We start from the raw sequence: 22615 nt of genomic DNA, 5'->3' as shown, positions 1-22615 counted from the left end.
TTGTTTATTATGTTTATATAAATACACGCATGCATATATTTGAGAAAAAGTTTAACTAAGATTGTTTCATTAATACATGCATGCATATATTTAAGAAAATTATTATTTCAGTCATTCATTTTCTTTTGAGCTTAGTCCCTTTATAAATCTGGAGTCACCACAGTAGAATGAACCGCCAACTTATCCAGCATATGTTTTAAGCAGCGGATGCCCTTCCAGCTGCAACCCAGTACTTGGGAAAAAAAAATTATTTAGTTTGATATTAAATACATATGTATATGATCAAAAATGATATATAAATTTAAATGTTTATGTAACAAAATTGTTTTGTATAGTTTTGCTCCTATGCATGTGTGTGTATCACAGAAACAAGATAAATATATTTAATACACACATATATTATGTCAAAACAAACTTATTTTGGATGTGTTTAATTGCAGTTAATCTTTGCCCAGCACTAATATTAGATCATAAATAAAAATTAAGTTTCCTGAAAAGACTAATTGTTTCAGTTATATATATATATATAATTTTCTACTGAAGGAAAAAAAAATCTTGAAGGGTATGAGCATGAATTAAGTTTTTTTTGCTGAACAATCTGTTTAATGGGGTTGCATTAATTATAATATCAAGGAGCATTTTTAGTCAAGCAAAATATTGTCTTGTTTTAAGAAATATGTCAAAACTGAGTTTGTCCTTAAAACAAGCAAAATAATCTTAAGTCAAAAGGAAAAACAAGATTATTTTGCTTGTTTTAAGGGTAAACTCATTTACTTTGCCAAATAATTTTTAAAAACAATTCAACATTTTATGCTTTTCTATAAAATGCTTCTTGATTTAGAGTTTAAATATTCGCAGTAGAAAATAGACAAAAATCAAAGTAAGAAAAGCATTGTTAGAGTGCAATAACCTCACTGGCAAAGATATAGAGGTATATATATATTTTCAATCAAGAAAAGCAAAGTTTTTGTCATTTCTGTTGTTTATTGTAAAAACAACTCTCCTTAAATGTTTGTTTGCAGTTGATATAAAGTTAAAATACTGTTGCATATGAAGACTATTTGGCAATATGACGCTTCCAGTGGGACCGACAGCTTATACAGAACCTCAAACTCCCAATAAAATAAATTGTTTGCTCTTGTAAAACAAAATTACGATGGTTCAGACAAAACAAACACATATTTTCAGTCATCCTAACAAGAATGTCAGAAACATTTCACATTGTACTGTACTCAAGAGTATAAGTTACTTCTCCATATTTTCCCCCATCAAGAATGTACCACTTTTTTTGTGTGTTGTACAAAATAAATAACTTCTTTTAAAAGAGAATAGTGTTTATATCATTTCCCTTTCCACATTTCCAATCGTCTGTCTGGAATGCAAAATTAAATATATAAAATAAGACAAATCGTCCTATCCTCTAATAAAATATATACAGTTATGCTAATAAAAACAATTGTCATGAAAATGCTATGCATATTAAAAAATCCTTGGGATGTACAAATATGCTGATACAGATTTCATAAAGTGGCAGTGATGTGACATGGCTTGAAAATATGAGACCACAGACAATAAAAGTAAAGAATAGCTTAAAAATGGTTTCTTAATTGATATAAATTATATTTTATAAGTTTGAGGTCAGAAAGACTTATTTAAAATAAAAATTAATACTTTTAATACCCAAGAATACATTAAATAGATGAAAAGTGAAAATACACTGTAATAAGTGATTATTTACTTTAAAAAGTGAGAAAACTTATTGACTTTATTTAAAAAAGTGAGCAAATCTATTGCAACTTGTAATAAATTTACTTAATTTATTATGTAAAGTCAACTAATTGTTTTAAAAGCACAGGTTTATACACTTATTTTAGGTAAAACCTAATCATTTTTACAGTGTACCTTCATAATGTTATAAATATTTATATTTCAATTAGTTTTTAGCTTTATATTCAGCTTTTAAGACAAAAACATGATGGTTTCCTTAAAAATGTTTTTCTACTTTGATAAACATTACTGAGCAAAACATTAATATGATTAATGCATATTAATGTGATTTCTGAAAGATCGTGTAATCAAAGCCTAGAGTAATGATGCTTTTGAAACACAGAAATAAATTACATTAAATATTACTGCTTTAAAAACACTTACTGACCCCAAACTTTTACGTACAGTTGTGTAAATGAATGATATGTGATACGATACGTGAACGATTGAACAATTTCTGCAGCATCAAGCCAACAGTTTCCCATTCAACTGCTTTTGTCATCATTATTGTGATACTGTTGCGGTTAATAAACTCAAATAACTCTATTTCACTTTATCACTGTGACATACTTCAGTGTTCGCAAGATAAATAATGATTTGTGACAGTTTCTTGGATCCACTTGGGGGTCTGTTGCCATTTCTTTAAAAAAATTAACCAGCATTTTGACACAGGCCAGTCATTACTTGTCCCTCCAAGCATTATCCAGGAAAAAAAAAAAGCGATATTATACAAAATGTAGGCACATCAGTGTAGTTTTGGCAGGAAATGCTCTGGGTTTCCTATCAAACCTGTTTCAAGTCAAATGGGGCTGCGGTAAAAGGCTGTTTGCAGTTCGTTCCAGCAGTGTTCCTTCAATACTCCACCGTCACAGCTTTAGTCCGCAGGTACTCGTGCAGGGCGTCCTCACCTGAAATCACATGGTCATATTTATCCATCTGCTTTTAAACAGTTGTTTACACACCTAGCATCAATATGCATTTTTGGCAATTCAATGACAAATGCTAAAGAAAACATTCAAAGCTCATCTAAATTGGGCCAGTTTCAAAACTGTATAAAAATTACTCAACCGAACAGATTGTTTTCATAGTGTTTTGCTTCATCTTCTGTTGTCTTCTAATACGTTGGTATTAGGGATCCCATTGATTAATTAATGATTACTTGATTTATACACTTTATTGATGGTCAGTGTGAATCAGGAGGAGGGGGAGGGGGTGCATTTCTTGTGCACTCATCTTACATTCGCAGCAAACTAACATTTGGGAGGTGTGTGTCTAAGCATATTCTGCCCAAGCCATCGAACTGAAGTCATTAGAGAAGATCTGCTGTTACAGTGCGAGGGAAATTGTTACATTCTGGTTAAAGATTACTAAAACAAACTGTTTTTTAACTGGATTAACGTGCACAGATTAATTATTCACATACGGTCGCACTGCATTTTCACCCCATAGACTTCCATTTATATGCATGCGAATGCGCCAGACCGGAAACGCAAGCTACTGCGACGAGTTTCACATGCATGAGATTACCTCTCTGGTTTTATGCTTGTAGAAACAGAATGGGGCATGAGATTTAATGTCCAGGGTTGTTGTTTTATGATGTGTTATGTCCATTGTGGACAGCATTATCATGTTGCTAATGATCTTATCATCTAACCCAACTGGCGCATTCAGCTCATGAACGTAATGTATAAATATACAGGTGAAGCCAGATGTGGGATAATAACTACATGACTTAAGCTTTTCACATCATGAACATTTATAAGAAGGCATTGGCCCTTTAATAGGCACAGTATCCTAGCATATAAAAACTAAACAATTATTTTGAGACTAAGTGAAACACCATGTGTAAATGTTCATGTGCCTTCCTCGTCTATTTTTGATCTTATCAATCAATACGCAGGAGTAAACATGGCCTTTAAAACTGTTCTCTCTTACCAAGGTCTTTCCCAAACCCGGACTGTTTGAAGCCTCCAAAAGGAGCCGCCACATCAGTTTTGTTGTAGGTGTTGATGAACACAGTTCCCGCCTCTAGCCTCTCGCTCACATACATGGCTTTGTTAATGTCACGGGTGAAGACGCCAGAAGCCAGGCCGAACTCTGTGTCATTGGCTCTGCTCAAAACTCCATCTACATCACTGATGGGGTGAAACCAGATAAGCAGGGATAGGATTTTCAATAGTGATAAAAAGCATTTTAATTGTGTTGACTGTTAGTGATTTCCTGCATTTTATTTATTTCATCTCGCAAGTCAAGGCTCTCACAAAACAGAAGTCTTACTATAGAAAGATAATGGGCAACTTACCCATCTTTGAATTTGGACACCACCATGACGGGGCCAAATGACTCCTCTTTGGCAATGAACATGTGGTCCTCTACATCTGTGAAGACTGTGGGCTCCATGAAAAATCCTGTCAGAATAAATACAAATATTTTTAAAATTTCATGGAATAAATCCTCAAATTTAAAAATTGTAAGATTAGGGATGAAATAAAATAATTTTTAATTACAATACCAAAATTACTAAATCTAAAATAAATGTAAAAAAAATTAAATAAGGCTAATTAGAGTCATTAAAATAGCAAAAATAAGATAAAGTAGAACCAAAAACATATAAACACAAAAATGTGACACTTTTGTACTAAAAAAAAAATCAAGAAATAAAAGCCTAATCAAAAAATCAATAATAGTCTAAAAACAGAGAAATTATACAAGATATTTAATTCTTTCTAATCATTTTCATCAGTATCCTATGTTTAGGTTCAGTATTTTTCACTGTAATATCATGAAAGTAAGTCATTTAAATAGATAACTATTAAAATCACTTTTTTTATTCTTAGTCAAGTGAAATAACTGAACCTAAACATAGAACAAATCTGAAAAAATGGCTGAAATGTTCTATATCTGAACCCTTCACTTACAAAACAAATCTAGTTTCACAAGCTTGTTTAAAACACGCGTATCAGGTCCGACTGGGCTCTCACCTGGTCTGTCCACCTGTCGTCCACCATAGACGAGTGTCGCGCCCTCCTTCACGCCGATCTCACAATACTCCACCAGCTTGTCCATGTGAGCCTTGTGGTTCTGAGGTCCATGATCTGTGGAGCGATCTAAAGGATCTCCGATCTTCATCTTTTTGATTTCCTCAACCTGAGCACACAAAAACACATAAACCTCTTCATCTAGAAGCAGCTCGCATGCTTTAATATCAATGGAGATAGATGTGGGGTTGAATCTATGACACAGTTGCTACAAAAACATGATCTTTTGCATGCAGAATTGATAATGTGCATGCAGCAAGCCATTGTGCGTGCTCAAAACATGATCTTTGGTGTGCAAAATGGTTAATATGCATGCAACACGCCATTGTGCATGCTCTAAACATGATCTTTGGTGCACAAAATGATTAATATGCATGCAACACGCCATTGTGCATGCTCTAAACATGATCTTTGGTGCACAAAATGATTAATATGCATGCAACATGCCATTGTGCATGCTCAAAACATGATCTTTGGTGCACAGAATGGTTAATATGCATGCAACACGCCATTGCGCATGCTCAAAACATGATCTTTGGTGCACAAAATGATTAATATGCATGCAACAAGCCATTTCGCATGCTCAAAACATGATCTTTGGTGTACAAAATGATTAATATGCATGCAACAAGCCATTTCGCATGCTCAAAACATGATCTTTGGTGCACAAAAGGATTAATATGCATGCAACACGCCATTATGCATGCTCAAAACATGATCTTTGGTGCACAAAATGGTTACTATGCATGCAACATGCCATTGTGCATGCTCAAAACATGATCTTTGGTGCACAAAATGGTTAATATGCATGCAACACACCATTGTGCATGCTCAAAACATGATCTTTGGTGCACAAAATGATTAATATGCATACAACAAGCCATTTTTGTGCACTCGAAACATGATCAAAACATGCAGAATTGTGTGACAAATCTAACCCCATAGAGAGGCACACATACCACTCTCCTGATGTACTCGTCATGAATGGACTCCTCAACAAACAGCCGGCCTGCGGCGATACAGTTTTCTCCTTTGTTGAAGTACACAGAACTCATGCCCTGCAACACCACATAATTACACAGTGCAATTAATGCAACTCTTCACCCAAAAGCAAACATGAATTAACCAGTCACCATGCTGGAAACCAGCAGCCATTAACATCCATAGTAGGAAAATACAATGAAAGTCATTGCCTACTACTTTCCAACGTTCTTCAAAATATCCTATTATGTGTTTAACAGAAAAAGGTAACTTCAACAGGTTTGGAACAAGTGAAGGATGAGTAAATGATGACACTATTCAGAATTAAAACTGTTCCTTTAAGACTAAGATGATCTTGTATTTGTATATTCTAGCAGCAGTTGTTTTCTCTCACCATTCGCACTGCTTTATCCATGTCACAGTCGCTGAAGATGATGAGAGGAGATTTACCGCCCAACTCCAGTGAAACTTTCTTCAGGTTACTGACCGCACAGCTGGAACATAAACAGTGCAACGTGTTAGATTCACACATTGTAACAGTCTTTTGGTTAAAGGGACAGTTCACCCCAAAATGAAAATTGCCATCATTTACTCACCCTTGTTTCAAACTTTGAGTTTCTTTCTTCTGTTGAACACAAAAGAAGATATTTTGAAAAATGTCAGAACCTTGTATTGACTTCCATAGTATTTGTTTTTCCTACTATGAAAGTCAATGGTTTTAGGTTTTCAGCTTTCTTTAAAATATCTTCTTTTGTGTTTGCCAGAAGAATGAAACTCAAATAATTTGGAACCACTTAAAGGCGAGTAAATAGTGTGTAAATGTTGGATGAACTATCTCTTTTAAGAATACTAGAGGAGTAGGACATCAGGCCCCTACATGCCAAAATTGATAACAGTAACAAAATAATTTACTAACATTAACCTCACCTCTTCATGATCTGTTTGCCAATGGGTGTTGAGCCTGTGAAACCAAGCTTACGGATATCAGGATGCTCAGACATCCTCTGCCCAACCAGACCACCTGAAAAGAGAAAGGAATGGAAAGTTGTGATCTTATTGACCTTATTCTTATTGAATTTGAATCTCGAGACTCCCAGTTTCATTCACTTCCATTGTTTTCTAGACGTTAAACACAGCTTGTTATGCTGCCTAAAGTTGCAAACTGATATTTTCTTATTGTGCTGTTCTACTTTTTGTGTATAGTTATGAGAACACATCTTTGTAGAGCAAGTCGTTTGAGCTGTATATTATTCTTAGTTCTATAACAATAGCAAAAAATGAGTGCACTTCTACATCGCAGAATACGGTCAATATCAGATTGTTTATCAGTCACATCAGCCACTAAGATTGAATACTCACCTGATCCTGGTACAATGTTAATGACTCCTTTAGGAATGCCAGCTTTGATTGTCAACTCGGCAAACTTCAATGCAGTTAATGGAGTTACCTGGAAAAACACTGAGAATTTAATATGGTTTTTTGGTAGTTTGTGTATTATTGGGAAGCGATTCATACTGAAATTCCCAGGACAGCTATTTTGAATGCTGTAAAAATGATGTAAATCACAGTCGTTTTGGAATAAATGGGGGTCTGAATGGGGTATATGCACAGCTAGTGTTTTTCAGCCAACAATAAGCTAACGGTGCAAGGTTTGTGTGACTATTTTCGATTTCATAAGGTTCCTTTTATAGCATCGATGTGGTAATGCAATTAAAATACAATCGGTTGAGTAGACCTAGGCATTCATTTAGTTGTTCAAGAGTAAAACTAGATTATAGACTCGCAGACTAGCACAGAAACTCCATTGAAAATACTAGGGTTAAATTAATTTCCATATTTTGAAGACATGACGTGGAAAATTTTACTTATGTGGAGTGCTTCTTGTTTGGTCTGTGAGCTGCCTTATTTCATATATTTATCAGGCAGTGAAGATCACAGATTTCTTAAAGAAATCAGATGTTATTAGTGGCAAATTTTTAATGGCGCAACAATTTAACAGAAGCGCTTGGGCTGGCTGACTAAATATTAAAAGTCCGTGTGTAGTGCACATTCCCATTTAGATCATGCCCAATTGCATTTTTCAGTTGTATTGTTTTAGGTTGTGTGTTTTACCTGAGCAGGTTTTAAGACGAGTGTGTTTCCCGCCGCCAGACAGGCCGCGCTCTTCCATGCCAACATCATAAGCGGGTAGTTCCAGGGAATTACAATGGCACACACACTGAAAAAACAACAACACCATACTGCACCTTTATGCATTTTCCTTCAGCTTAGTCTCTTATTTATCAGGGGTCACCAAAGCGAAATGAACCGCCAACTATTCCGTCATATGTTTTACGCAGCGGATGCCTTTGCAGCCACAATCCAGCACTGGGAAACACCCACACACTTTCACATTCACACACAAACTCATACACTAAGGCCAATTTAATTTATCCAATTCACCTCCACACAAAAATGCCAACTGCCCCTGCCGGGACATGAACCAGTGACCTTCTTGCTGAGGTGACAGTGCTAACCAGTGAGCCACTGTGCTGCCTATTTATGTTAATCAAATTTGCATGCATACACACACACACACACACACATTACAAAGCACTCACCCCAAAGGCTCTTTCTTTGTAAAAGTGAGGTTTCGGTTGGGTCTGGCCTGATTGATGGGTATCGTTGAGCCCTTTGAGTAAAAGGATTTGATGTGTCAGTGACAGGAAATTTCAAAACGCAAAACAAAAAAAAAATGTAGGCCTGCTCAGTCAATGCACACACACCTGGATCTTGTCACACCAGCCGGCGAAGTATCTGAATGTCTGAATGGACATGCCGACGTGTGTTTTCAAAGCCAGAGTGTAAACAGCACCAGAGTCGATGGTCTCAATGGTGGCCAACTCTTCCTGGTGTTCCTCCATCAGGTCAGCCAAACTACACATAAGAGCAGTCCAAAAGTTCTGTTTTGTTGCCAATAAAGGATATGAAGTTCTCAGGGAAATCAATTATTGGTCAAATGATTGGAGTGTATTAGTGTTTGCTCAGTAAAAGTGTTTGGCTTATCATATCTATGTCAAATATTGGCTCAGCACAGGCTTTTGAACATATCTCACCGGTACAGCAGCTGGCCGCGGTCACGGGGGTTCATCTTACCCCAAGGCCCATTGTCGAAAGCCTCTTTTGCAGCACTTACAGCTTTGTCCACATCTGCCACTGATGCGTAAGACACTTTACAGATCACCTGAAAACACACAAGACTACCATGAAGGCCTAAATGTACTTTAAGTGAAAATAAAGAATGAACTAGTGTGATGTTTGGAAGAGGTTTGCAAACGGCTTGGCATTGGTGAGTGATTTGTGGGTGTGGCTCTAAGGCTCCGCCTTCTTTAATGTGGACATCAGGTTGGTTCATTTCCAGTTCACTCAAACCACAAGCAAACATTCAAGTCTGATTTAGTTATTATTATTATTTTTTTTTTCACCCGATACACAAACCTCTCTGTAACAAACACGGGGATGAAATAATAGTAGGTGTGGTTTTGAGGCTGCACCTTCTTTGGTGGACTTCCAATATGAAGTCAGATTAGTAGCTGAAGTAATTCACGCAAAAAAGACATGGTGTACACATGCGTCGCCAAATTCACATGCATAAAACCAAATTCACGTGCACAAAATAAAAATACATATTCAAAAAATATATTTCACAAATGCAAAACAACCTTTGCAAATGTTTAACAGTATAGAAAAAGTTAAAGTCAGGGAATTTAATAATTCTGGCTTGAAGCCTGCACATCTCTTTCTCCTTTCGCCATGCTGGAGAGAATCAGACTGCGCAAAAGGTGTGCAGAGTGGGTCACATCCTATACAGCTCTAACTGATTGGCTGAAAGGTACGAGTTGTCTGCTGCTGACAGGAGAGTCTCAAAAATGCACACACATATACAAGGGAGTCGTACGTGAAAAAGAATTTGCACATTCTCATTCAGGATGAATTCGTGAATTTCAAAACTTTTTGTACACTGTTAAACATTTGCAAATGGTGTTTTGCATTTGTGAAACATATTTTATGAAGATGTATTTTTATTTTGTGCACGTGACTTGTTTTTGTGAATCTATATAAATATTTTGCGCACGTGAATTTGGTTTTATGCATGTGAACTTGGCTATGCAAGTGTACATCGTGACTTTTGCGTGAATTACTTCAAATCAAATCACTTTTATTGTCACTCTCATCAGCAGCACGTGTGTTATGATGAGTGAAAAGCTTAGGTGCTGGCTCCAGACAGTACAAAATACAGATATACGACTTTAGATACTAATCTGACTCTATATTCCAAAGTTACATTGTAAAAGTTCAATTGTAAAAGATATTGACATAGTTAAACACTAAAGATGTAAAACAAAAAAAGAGTAATAATCAAACATAGCAAAGTTAAGGAGTGGAAGTTTAATAAAGTTAAAAGAATGTATTTTGTGAAAGCATTCAGTTTATTTTATGCATATAATGGATGTTATATTGAACAATAAATGGTCTAAATTAGTGGTCACCAAACTTGTTCCTGGAGGGCCGGTGTCTTGCAGATTTTAGGTCCAACCCTAATCAAATACACCTGAACAAGCTAATCAAGGTCTTACTAGGTATATTTGAAAGAACCAGGCAGGTGTGTTGAGGCAAGTTGGAGCTAATCCCTGCAGGGACACCGGCCCTCGTGGACCGAGATTGATGACGCCTGGTCTAAATTGTTGCCCAACATAATCACAAAATAAAATAAAAAATCCTTTTAAAAAAAAATCCTTTAATAGTGAGTGAATTGTTTGCACTTTTGGGATGCTTTCTAAAAAGGGGTGAGGAGGAGCAGCTCATTTCCATTTAAATGTACATGTAGATACACAAAAACAGTTGTTCAAGACCAAAAAGTGGCACAAGAACTCACATAAGTGCCAATTCCACATCAGTCCCATCCATAACAAAGAGATGTCACATCCATTTTTCTCATAGATATGTTAAATAAAATAAATATCAATCATTTTTGTTCTATAGTGAGCTAACTCATATCCTTTTGATTAGCATTATTTCTTGTGCAGTTTAATTCACAGAATTTCTACAAAGTATGTTATGTACTGAAAACTTGCATACTTTTTTGGTCACATCCATAACGCATGTTTATTCCCCTTAATTAAACTATTAAAAATCTTCACAGATTGATATATTAACTCTGTGCTTAGTTGTTCTGGGAAATATAAACAGATGTTCCAATATAATGTTAACATATAGTTTCTCTGTGAATTCATGTTTTAGTTTTTAGGTCACATCCATAATGCTGGAATTGATATAATAAATAATCTACTTCAGAACTTACCGAGCCATCTGTGGGGTTGACGGTGTTGTATGTTTTCCCATCATCTGCGTCTTCAAATTTGCCGTTGATGAAGCACTGGTAGGGCATCTTCACGGTCATGTTGTTGACCTCTTTTGTGGCATAATCAATAAGCATCTCCTCCTCCTGGTCTTCTCCACGCAGGCGTCGGACCAGCATCTGGATGAAGCTCTGGAAGGTGGTGGCCATATAAACGTCCTCGTTCTGCAGCTGAACACCGGCACATTTCTGCTTTACCTCCTCCACCAACCTAAACCAGACATCACAATAACACAGAACACATATGTAATATTCATAAACAAAAATCTCCGTATTTAAAAACACATTCACATTTAGTCATTTAGCAGACGCTTTTGACTAACAACTGGGGAGGCATTCAGAGATTTAACTATTGGCAATACACATAACAAGTGCTAGTTATACAAAGTAACTTTTTTTGTGCACAGAGTGAGAGAGTTTCTACAGGTGGTTTGTCAAGCCCACTCACCTATGTAAAGCAACTCTAAATGCACAGTGTTTGTGTCAGCTCATGTGTCAGTGAGATGAATAAGTGTGTTAGACATACTTTAGCATTACTATTTGTCATGCAGTTTGCCAACTATTTGCCAGTCTGGACATACTGGATAACTGTGAAATGAGCTCAAAGTACATTGATAGAATGGTCAATCATGCTAATATGATCAAGGATGTGACATAAATATACATATTTTTGTAATTCTTAGGCATTTTAGCAACTTAATTACATTGTTATTAATGTTATAGTTGTTAACTCAATGCAATGTTTAGTAATGTTTCAAAAACACCTGTATTTACAATAAAGCTAAAATATAATATGAATGAAAGCATATATTATAATATAAATGAAAACCTAAATAAGAATGAACAATGTTTCAATGGCATATAACATAAATTTAAACAAATACATACACATAACACAGATAAAAATTTGAGGTTATTATTTTTTTATTATTATTTTTTTATATTTTTATAGTTTTTATACATTTTTTCGGGGTTTTCACCTTTATTTTTAATAGGACAGTAGAGAGAATTGACAGGAAAGCATGGGGAGCAGAGAGAGGGGAAGGATCGGCATAGGACCACGAATCGAAACCGGGTCGCTGCAAGCACCGGAGTGCATGTGTCGACGCATTAACTACTACACCACTGGTGCCGACAATTTGAAGTTGTTATAAATAAAATGTAAATTTTAAGTGACAAACTTGCACAAAAACGAGATATGCCACATTGAAAACTAACAGAAATTATGCCTAAATGCAAAACTTGCTACAGATAAAAAAGTAAATCAGTAAAAATAGAAATGCTAACATTAAAACACTTATACCACTAAAGAAGAGTAAGTAAATAATAATAATAATCTGCAACATTTTAATTACAATGCTGACACTAATAATAACGGAAAACGAAATCAAAATAAATACAAAAAAATAAAAAAATAAACTAAATTAAAATAATATTTGAATAGTATTTTTTTAAATACATTTACAACGTAAACTGAAAATATTCATATAAAATCAACAATATTAAATAAACATCAATAACCAATAAAATATATATTAATAATATATAATATAATTGTCAACATGTACTAAATAAATACTTTAGTAAAATCGGACCAGCTGAAAAGTGATACAACAAAAATAAATACAATAATTTAAACAGGAAAAATACATAAGCTGAAGACCCACCTGACTACATCCATTGAAGCGGCTCCACACTTAAAGAAATCGGTGGTTTCTTCAATAGCTGCAACATTACTCAAAATCCCTTTCCAGATCGCCTAGACAAGCATGCAAAAATAAATAAATTGCTCAACACAAATCTATTATAAATGATTAAGTCACAGAAACGGACACATACCTTAATCTCCTCTGCCATTTTTTTCTCATCATCTGTAAGATCCAAACTGGCGGTTTCCTCAGATGAAAAGTATTTGGACGCAGGAATCATCTTTCCATCCTCAAACTGTAGGCTCTTCACCTGGAGCTGTACAGAGATATTAAATTCATTAAAACTCTTTATTATAATTCTGTAAAACTTCAAAGGTCAACAAGTAAAAAAGAATATTAAAAAAGCTCAACGCTAACCGCTTTTCCATCAGAGCCGAAGAGAAGGAGTCCAGATTTGGTGATGAGTCCAGGCTGAGACGCTCCTTCTATGTCTATGGGCTGACCTGCAGGCACAGACCCGCTCAACACTGAGGAACCATACACAGTTACAGGCTGGAGAAAACAAATAAAACACATATTACAATATCATTTGTTAAACATCGTATAAGAATTAGTCTTGAATTCGCTTACAGTTTTCTGAATAAAAAAAATACATATATTTATAAAATTATAATTAGTTAATAATTATAATCTCACACACACACGCACACACACACACACACACACACACACACACACACACACACACACACACACACACACACACACACACATACACATACACATACACATACACATACACACGCACACGCACGCATACACACACGCACACACACACACACACACACACACACACACACACACACACACACACACACACACACACACACACACACACATGCACACACACACACACACATGCACACACACACACACACGCACGCGCACACACACACGCACGCATAAATGAGTACACCCCATTTTGAAAATGAATATTTTTATCCATTTCTCAGTGTATATATGCAATGTATTTTGATGCATTTAAACAAAACAGATTTATTAAACAGATATAATTATTAAAATAATATTTTAGTCACAGAATATCTTTAGAAATAGAAAGATAATACAATTAAATTCATGCAAAATATTGAAACCGAAATTACAGTCAAAATATATTTAAGCACAAATATAATATCATAAATATAAAATAAAATATATAATAAATAAATATGAATTAAAATTAGACATTTGTGAGAGGTTTACTTATATAAGCTGAGCACTATATATATATATATGTGTGTGTGTGTGTGTGTGTGTGTGTGTGTGTGTGTGTGTGTGTGTGTGTGTGTGTGTGTGTGTGTGTACAAATAAAACATGTTAAGTGATAATATTTTGACGTCAAATATGAAATGAGTGTCTTTTATAGTATAATGTAATAAGGGAAAATATTTATTCTAACTTTACTTGACCCATGTATTTCATGTTAACACTTTTGAGGCAGTTTTTTTTTTTTAATTAATGGCTCAAATTTTTATTAGCTTCTTTTGATCATTTTTTTGTTTAGATCTGTTTTTATTTAATTTCTAGGTATAGTTATTTTTATTGACATGTTTTGTCATTTTTAGAATTGTATAATTTTTTTTTTAATTCTAAATTTCTAAAAAAAAGATTTATTTTGTTTATATTTATTCTAATTCTATTCTACTTTTTCTATTTTTAAAATTCTAAAATAATATTAAAATTTCTTTATTATTTGATTTTTAACTCATGTTTATATTGCTTATTTCATGAAACAAATGGTTTTTGATTCATATCTTAATTACTTTTGGTATACATTTAGTTCAAATGTATAATTTAATTTATACAATTAAAAATATATAAAGTACATTTAAATCATATATATGTTATTTATTTTATTTCAAGTAACAAACGTTACTTTAGTTTGATGGTTTTTTTGTTGTTGTTTTTTTATTTATAATATCTCAGATAAATAAAATAATTAATGATTTCATAGATCATAAACAAATAATAAAACAATAATAATATTCAATTCAAAATATTTGATTTGTTGTTGTTGTTGTTGTTGTTATGAACAAAGGGTCCCCTTATAATAATACCTTTCCATCCATCACAACCCAGGCACCAGGAACTTTATCATGTCCACGGATCCAGTTATGAATAGCCTCTGCCGGCTGAGCCATATTCACCTGGAAAAATAACCAGAGACTGACCAATAAAGATGACATTCACTTATTTTAATTACATTTCAAGCTATTTACTCCTATCCCACCTTAGCATTGGATTTCTTTTGGATTCCCTCATAACTGGCTCCTTCTTCAGACTGAGGGATTTTGGGAGCTTTTCCGTCTGCAATGAGCTGTACAGCTTCAACCTGTTTCAAACCAAATCTGTAGGTCAACTTTATTTAGCATAAAAGTGTCGTTTTAAAAAAAATATTTTCTGTATATTCACCATGGCCTTGATGCCCTCTGGAAACAGGAATCGGTTATAAAGAGTGTCCACTGTGTCGTTGGGGTCTACTGGACACTCTTTCTGCAACAGGATGGGTCCAGTGTCCAAACCATCATCAGCCCAGAATACACTGAATCCAGCCTTCTTATCGCCCTCGATTAGTGTCCTGCAAACACAAACATCACTTAAAAACAGGCCAAATCGACAGTGAAGACCATATCCTGACAAGTAAACACTTATGTTGGTTACTTTCAGTGTTAGTTTTGTTAATTTAGAATTATTTTAGAAAATTTAGAGAAGGAAAGAGAGTTTTTTGAAATCCCCCACCAGTTAATCGCGGAGGCTCCTCTGTGTTTGGGCAGGATGGAGGGGTGGTAAATGATGGAGCCGTGTTTGGGGAAGTCGATCACATTCATAGGGATGAACTGGGAGCAGAAGGGCATGACGTTCAGTTCTGCACCCACTGCTTTATACGCCTCCACCACCTCCGGGATGGGTTTACCCTTCACTCGCCAGCGTGGAAACTTAAACACCGGCGTCCCGTCCTTCTCTGCCACCACCGCTGAAGGTCAGAGAGACACAGATACTAAAAATTCACACAAGATTTCTGGACTGAAACCATGGCACACCTGTTTTATCCAGACTTTATTGAGGAGCAATTAAAATCAAAACCACACATACTTGAGAGCTCGTCCTTTATATCTAAATGTAAATGTTTCATTCATAAGAATGTTAAGCTGATTTGACACAATCTAAATTGTAAAAAAAGTTATAGAATAAAGATAAAATTTAGTTGAATATTAATGCTGTAATAATATCAATGCAGTCTTTAAATTGGAGGTGGATTTTTTCACTGGAGGTGAATCAAAATAAGCTATTTAGAGAGTATTTGAAGGCCAGTTTAACTACTACTTCCATTACAATCAGTTCTACTAGATTTTATTTTATTGGATTTATCGAATATTTATACATTTTTATTAAAATTAATTAATTAAAATTTATTTTTTTACATTTAAAGGCAGATTTTTCTGCCATTTAATAAAAAATAATCACAGAACTTTACTGAAAAAACTAAACAAAATAAATAAATCAAACAAATATTATAATACTTTATTGCAAGTGTAATTTATTACTAATAATTAACATATAATAACTACATTTAAATATATCATAATTTATTGCAAGTATCATTTATTACTAATAATTAATATATAATAACCATAATTAAATATATTAATATAATTTAATTTATTGCAAGTATAATGTATTATATATAATTAACATATAATTACTCAAATTAAATATATTAATATAATTTATTGCTAGTGTAATTTATTACTAATAATTAACCTATAATAACTACATTTAAATATATAATAATTTATTGCAAGTGTAGTTTATAACTAATAATTAATATACAGTAAACCTAATTAAATATATTAATATAATTTAATTTATTGCAAGTAAAATGTGTTATATATAATTAACATTTAATTACTCTAATTAAATATATTAATATAATTTATTGCAAGTATAATTTATTACTAATAATTAACATTTAATTACTCTAGTTAAATATATCAATATAATTGATTTGTTTAGCATTTCTTATTATATATACAATTACAAACTAATGCATGTTGCAAAAAGGAAGCAAATTAAGATAAATAATAATTTCCCCAGTGCTGGGTTGCGGCTGGAAAGGCATCTGCTGTGTAAATAATATGCTGGATAAGTTGGTTGTTCTTTCCGCTGTGGCAACCCCTGAATAATAAAGGGATTAAGCCAAAAAGAAAATGAATGAATGAATAGTAATTATTTATATACATATATACACGCACACACTCAAAAAAAATGTATATTTGCTTGTTCAAACTATTTGCTGAAACAACATAATTCATAATTCAACTTAATTTTTTATGTTCAATGCACATAAATTTGTTAAAGTGTTAAGTTAACTTCATTGATTTTTGTTGGGTCAACATGAATAAATTGTGTGGAACCCTACAGTTTTTACAGTGTAGTGCTGGGCAAAATATTTGTCATGATTAATCCCATCCAAAATAAAAGTCTGTTTTGACACATTATAGGCGAATTACATATATTAATGACTACACAAAACAATTTGTTACATAAATATTTAAATGTACATATAATTTGTCTATGTATTTTTTTGCCCAGCACTATTAATATTACATAAAATAATATATGAATATACACTGACCTAACGACTGTGCCAAAGCTTGAAGGAAGAGTCTCGATAAAAACTCAACACAAGTGGTCATTTGATAATATTAACACTATGATCAAACTATGACTGGATCACTAAAAACCTGTTAATAATACCACATGGAAACCGGTTATTTTTCCTCACAAACCTCACAAATGCTCAGTTTCCAGTAGGATACACACCACGCTTCACCAAAACAATGTGTTCATTATGAGGGATGTATTTCATCTCTGACCGGCACTAAGCTGCTGCTGTGCCTCACGCAAACATAAACACACACACACACACACACACACACACACAATCACAGCCAATGTGCTGCGTAGGAATGCAGTGTTGTGTCTGTGAGAGGTCATTACAACAATGATGGCCTTAATGTTACCCACAAACCTGACAAACTCGATTAGTGGAGCTTCCTCATTTCCCTGCTTCCCATCTTTTATTTACACTCCTGTGGCACTTAAAATATGAGTACATCACATTCTGGCACCAGTATAAAGAAGAATTTTAGTCAATTTGATCACAAGTAAATGGTTTACACTTGGCATAATTTCTGGCCATGTTTAAAATTAGGATAAATGAGTATGTCTTAAAGGGTGTGACAACCTTAATTTCCATGTTTACTATATGTTGTTTTTTTTTGTTGAATTTTCTTGGCGCTGACATTTTGCTGAATATGTTCATACTGTATGTCAGGGATTCCCAAACTTTTCAACGGGCGACCCCCAAAAATACAATGCCAGTGACTCTCGACCCCCAATATCCTCTGAGGTAGTCATAAACATATAAACCTTACACACTGGCGCACACACATACCAATAGGCCCAAGTTTATTCATCATTTAATTTTAAAGAATGCCACTCAGAGATGTTCAGTTGTGGCCTGTATTTATTTATTTTTGATATACAGTACATGGGTGCCGTAAAGATGTTCTAAAGTTTAAAGTGGTGCCATAAAATAATGAATTTGATTTTTGGAAATCGCCAAGTGACCCCCACTCATTGTCCCACGATCCCCTGGGGACCCCTACTTTGAGAACCACTGCTATGTGTAACTGCAAGAGCCATACAGAAGCTGTATATTGGTGATTGGCCACAAGGTGTCAGTATGATAGAATATAACTGTGGCATTACTGCATTGAGGAGAGAGGTTGCTAGGAAGCGTAGTTTTTGACCGTAATGTAACGTAAGGTAACATACATACTACAGTGAAATGTGCATTATAGATGAAGGAATATTGATGAAGGAATTCTATTGATTGGAAAACAAAGACGTTTTTGTTTGCATCTATTTTGCCTATGGACTCTTACGCGTAAAAAACCTGCTTACTCTATAAAAAAGCTGCTACAGTAACTAATGGAAAGCCGTGAGGATGTGTAGTGTGAAGTATATATATATATATATATATATATATATATATATATATATATATATATATATATATTCCTACTGTATTTTTTACATATTTCCCTACTGTATTTTAACTCCAGCTGCTATTGTTTTACCGTATATTTTACAGGTTTTCCTCCATATTCTCTATAGTGTGATGCATGTCATTTTACCTCTGATTGTGACTAAAAAGGTAGAGCACATAACCTTTCAGACCCACATTTAACATTGTCCACTTATGATCAAATAAATGAAAAATGCATCTCTTTACCATCTGTAAACAGGGCGTTTCATGCATGTGACTGCAAATGTTTCCTCCCAGCCCCCGTGACAACACTACAGTTACAGAAACCGCACCCCTCACCCATCCCGCACTCACCCAGGGGGTCCGCCTTGCCGTCCTTATCAGGAACTGTGAAAACGCCGACCACCTTATGGCCCTGCTTGCGGAGGTTTGTGTACACTTCCTGTCCAAACAAGCTTTGGCCAATCAAGGCCAGCTTCAGCTTATTTTGGTAGTAAACCTGTGGGAAAGATGATCAAAAGTTAAAACGCTAGAAAAAAATGTAGGGGTTATTGTAATCTTTCTACAATGCTAAAATGTAAAACATTGTCAGTTTAAAAGCCAGCAGATAATATTGGCGCTTTGTTTTCTATTGTGATCTTCATATTTAGTGGTTCTTTCACTTTTTGTACAATTTATATGTATAAACAATGTGTTTTTTTTTACAATTATTTGCTTAAATAAAAAAATCGTTTATATATATATATATATATATATATATATATAACTGAATAGTATTTGTATTATTGTATTACTTGTTTATGTGCTATAAATAAAAATAAATAAATAATTAAATACATACATATATACAATTTAATAAATACACATATAAATATTAAAACAAATTATTTAAACAAATTATTTTAATGACTTTTCATCTATAGCAATTTTAAACACTATCAATTCAGATAAAAAGGAGGATACAAAGAAGAAAATGGTTATAAAACATATATAAATTAAAGTATAATATTTTATAATTAAAGTATAATTAAAATGCAATTTATTATTGTTTTGTATTACTTTATTATTTTAAAGGTGTAATAAACAAACACTTTTATCAAGATAAATAATATATTTGACTATTGTTTTGTATTTTTACATGTATTAATGTGCAATAAACTAATATTTAGATGAAAGTTATTCTAAATGACCAAGATGTTCAGCTTTTAAAAGCTTACCATTTGCAAAATAAGCAAATCCTTGACCACATATTTGCTGAGAATAAATTTTATTATTTTCCATTTCATTGTATGCTGCTATTACTGTCTTTATTATTATTATCATTATTATTATTATTATTATTATATAAATATTTCCCAAGTCACAACTGTATATGTGTGTATCATGTTGTGCATCCAAAACAATCATGCCTATAACTACTTTTAAAGTGTAAGAATGCTGCACAATAGAGCTGACATTAAAAAGATACAGTGAAACAACCAGCTCACACACATTGTGTTCACAACAAACATGCACTGAATTTTACTATTGCCATATGGCAAAATCATGCATGCACCATGTTTACCTATGAATGCACATGTGCTCTGAAGTATGCTAATTTATGGTCAAGTAATAGTGACAGTAATATGATCTGCCCCCATGTAGTATATTCTCGCCCCTGCTGATGCAACTCTCCTCGGATCTGTCTACTGGAAGTAATCCGACGAAGCAACGTGGCAAACACTGATCCCAAGCCGGTTTTAAATCAATTTACTATCAAATAAGCCTTCATAAACTATCCATATATAGTGAATGAGCGCACATGTGTGGTAATAATAACAGTATATTACGATACCGGGTTATATCAGTTGACAGCACGCTCACAACCACCACATATGTGTAACCCCTGCTTACTACTGTTAATTAAGAAGCCGACAACATTTATAAACTTATTTTAAGGTCTTTGTATGTATCTGCAACCGTTATAACACATTTATAAATATACATTCATTCATTCATTCGGCAAAATCGACAATGCAGAAGATACGGTTACTCACAGAGCTCGAGGAGAATTTCCTCATTATCGTGTTCGCTGTCCACAACATGGTGAAAATAGTGTGAATGCTGGAGGAAAGGTGTAGTTTAGAGTCCGGGGTGGTGGGCTGAACACATGCGGTAGTTTAAACTCGCACCTGCAGTTCGCAGATTGACTGTTTGGGGTCTGCGTGTGGCAGCGGAACCAGACTGAACCGACATGCGACGCGCAGACGAGTTCAGTACGTGCGCGCTCCCGAGCAATACGTCACGGTCTTTAAACCCTTTAAATGCCACGGACACAAACCCTAAAATTGAAAGGGAATCAGTTTCTTATTTATCAATTAATGATTATTTATTTTATATAAACATGTATTTTAATGGATTATTTTGCAGTATTTACTTTTATACTGAAAAACATTTTAAATTGTTTTCATTTTGTTTGTTTTATCAATTATGTTTTTTTGATAAATTTGCTGCTTACTATTTTTAACTAATGTATAGTAATGTATTTCTATTAATTACTCAATGAAATCGTATTAAATGACTTTATATATGACAGTAATTCTACTTAAATTATTTTTAAATATTTTATTGTTTTAAAACAATATTGTTTAAAAAAATTACTTTATTTTTTTATTAAGTAAATTAATACATGTATTTTATTTGATCAATATTGTTTGTTTGTTTGCTTTATTTATAGAGCTCATTTAAAAACGACAGATGTTGACCAGATGTTGATCTATCTATCTATCTATCTATCTATCTATCTATCTATCTATCTATCTATCTATCTATCTATCTATCTATCTATCTATCTATCTATCTATCTATCTATCTATCTATCTATCTATCTATCTATCTATCTATCTATCTATCTATCTATCTATCACACACACATGACCTTTGACCTATAACCTAAACAACAAATAAATGTCAATCATGTCGTTACACATATTATTCATGGGCGCTAAACTGCGGTTTTCTCTGTGTTATTATCTATGATGTTTAATAGAGTAAATGAATGTTCACAGTATGTCTGATATTTTTTTTTTCTGGATAAAGTCTTATTTGTTTTATTTTGGCAGTAATAAAAACAGTTTTAATATATATATATATATATATATATATATATATATATATATATATATATATATATATATATATATATATATTTAAAAATAATTTTAAGGTCAGTAATTATCTCCTATAAGCAGTATATTTTTCAGTGGTCTACAGAACAAACCATCGTTATACAATAACTTACCAAATTAACAAAATAACAAATTACCCTAACCTGCCTAGTTAACCTAATTAACCTGGTGAAGAATATACATGTCACTTTAAGCTGTATAGAAGTTTCTTGAAGCATATCTAGTCTAATATTATTTACTGTCATCATTGCAAAAAGAAAATAAATCAGTGTCTGTCTGTCTATCTGTATATGCATCTATCTATCTATCTATCTATCTATCTATCTATCTATCTATCTATCTATCTATCTATCTATCTATCTATCTATCTATCTATCTATCTATCTATCTATCTATCTATCTATCTATCTATCTATCTATCTATCTATCACACACACACAACCTTTGACCTATAACCTAAACAACAAATAAATGTCAATCATGTCGTTACACATATTATT

At 33.5% G+C, this 22615-nt stretch overlaps 1 protein-coding gene across 1 annotated transcript; it reads right to left on the bottom strand.

Annotated features, from left to right (window-relative positions):
• Positions 1 to 964: 964 nt before the first annotated feature.
• On the bottom strand, positions 965 to 21173 carry aldh1l2 (aldehyde dehydrogenase 1 family, member L2). The gene is made up of 22 exons (XM_087247997.2): positions 20985 to 21173; positions 19303 to 19447; positions 15633 to 15867; positions 15306 to 15471; positions 15124 to 15225; positions 14951 to 15040; positions 13251 to 13385; positions 13024 to 13149; positions 12852 to 12943; positions 11128 to 11395; positions 8882 to 9009; positions 8552 to 8702; positions 8387 to 8457; positions 7899 to 8004; positions 7146 to 7233; positions 6714 to 6807; positions 6181 to 6280; positions 5765 to 5863; positions 4749 to 4914; positions 4070 to 4175; positions 3703 to 3902; positions 965 to 2675 (listed from the first exon to the last, which is right to left on the bottom strand). The coding sequence occupies exons 1-22, from the start codon at positions 21030 to 21032 to the stop codon at positions 2620 to 2622; spliced, it is 2772 nt and encodes a 923-aa protein (XP_087104123.2). The 5' UTR covers positions 21033 to 21173; the 3' UTR covers positions 965 to 2619.
• Positions 21174 to 22615: the final 1442 nt, after the last annotated feature.

This window comes from Danio rerio, chromosome 4 (genome assembly GCF_052040795.2).
Source record: "Danio rerio strain M-AB ecotype USA chromosome 4, GRCz13ab, whole genome shotgun sequence".
NCBI lineage: Eukaryota > Metazoa > Chordata > Actinopteri > Cypriniformes > Danionidae > Danio > Danio rerio.
Note: the sequence above shows the minus strand (reverse complement) of the source record. Positions and strands in the feature narration are given on the sequence as shown.

Bases quoted from the DNA above. Each gene is read 5' to 3' on its own strand.
- aldh1l2 (XM_087247997.2), bottom strand. From the start codon at position 21,032: ATGTTGTGGACAGCGAACACGATAATGAGGAAATTCTCCTCGAGCTCT. The intron at 15,226-15,305 runs GTGAATATACAG...GGTTTGAAACAG, and splicing joins CAGAGGGCATCAAGGCCATG to GTTGAAGCTGTACAGCTCAT. The intron at 4,915-5,764 runs GTATGTGTGCCT...TTGTGTGCTCAG, and splicing joins ACGAGTACATCAGGAGAGTG to GTTGAGGAAATCAAAAAGAT.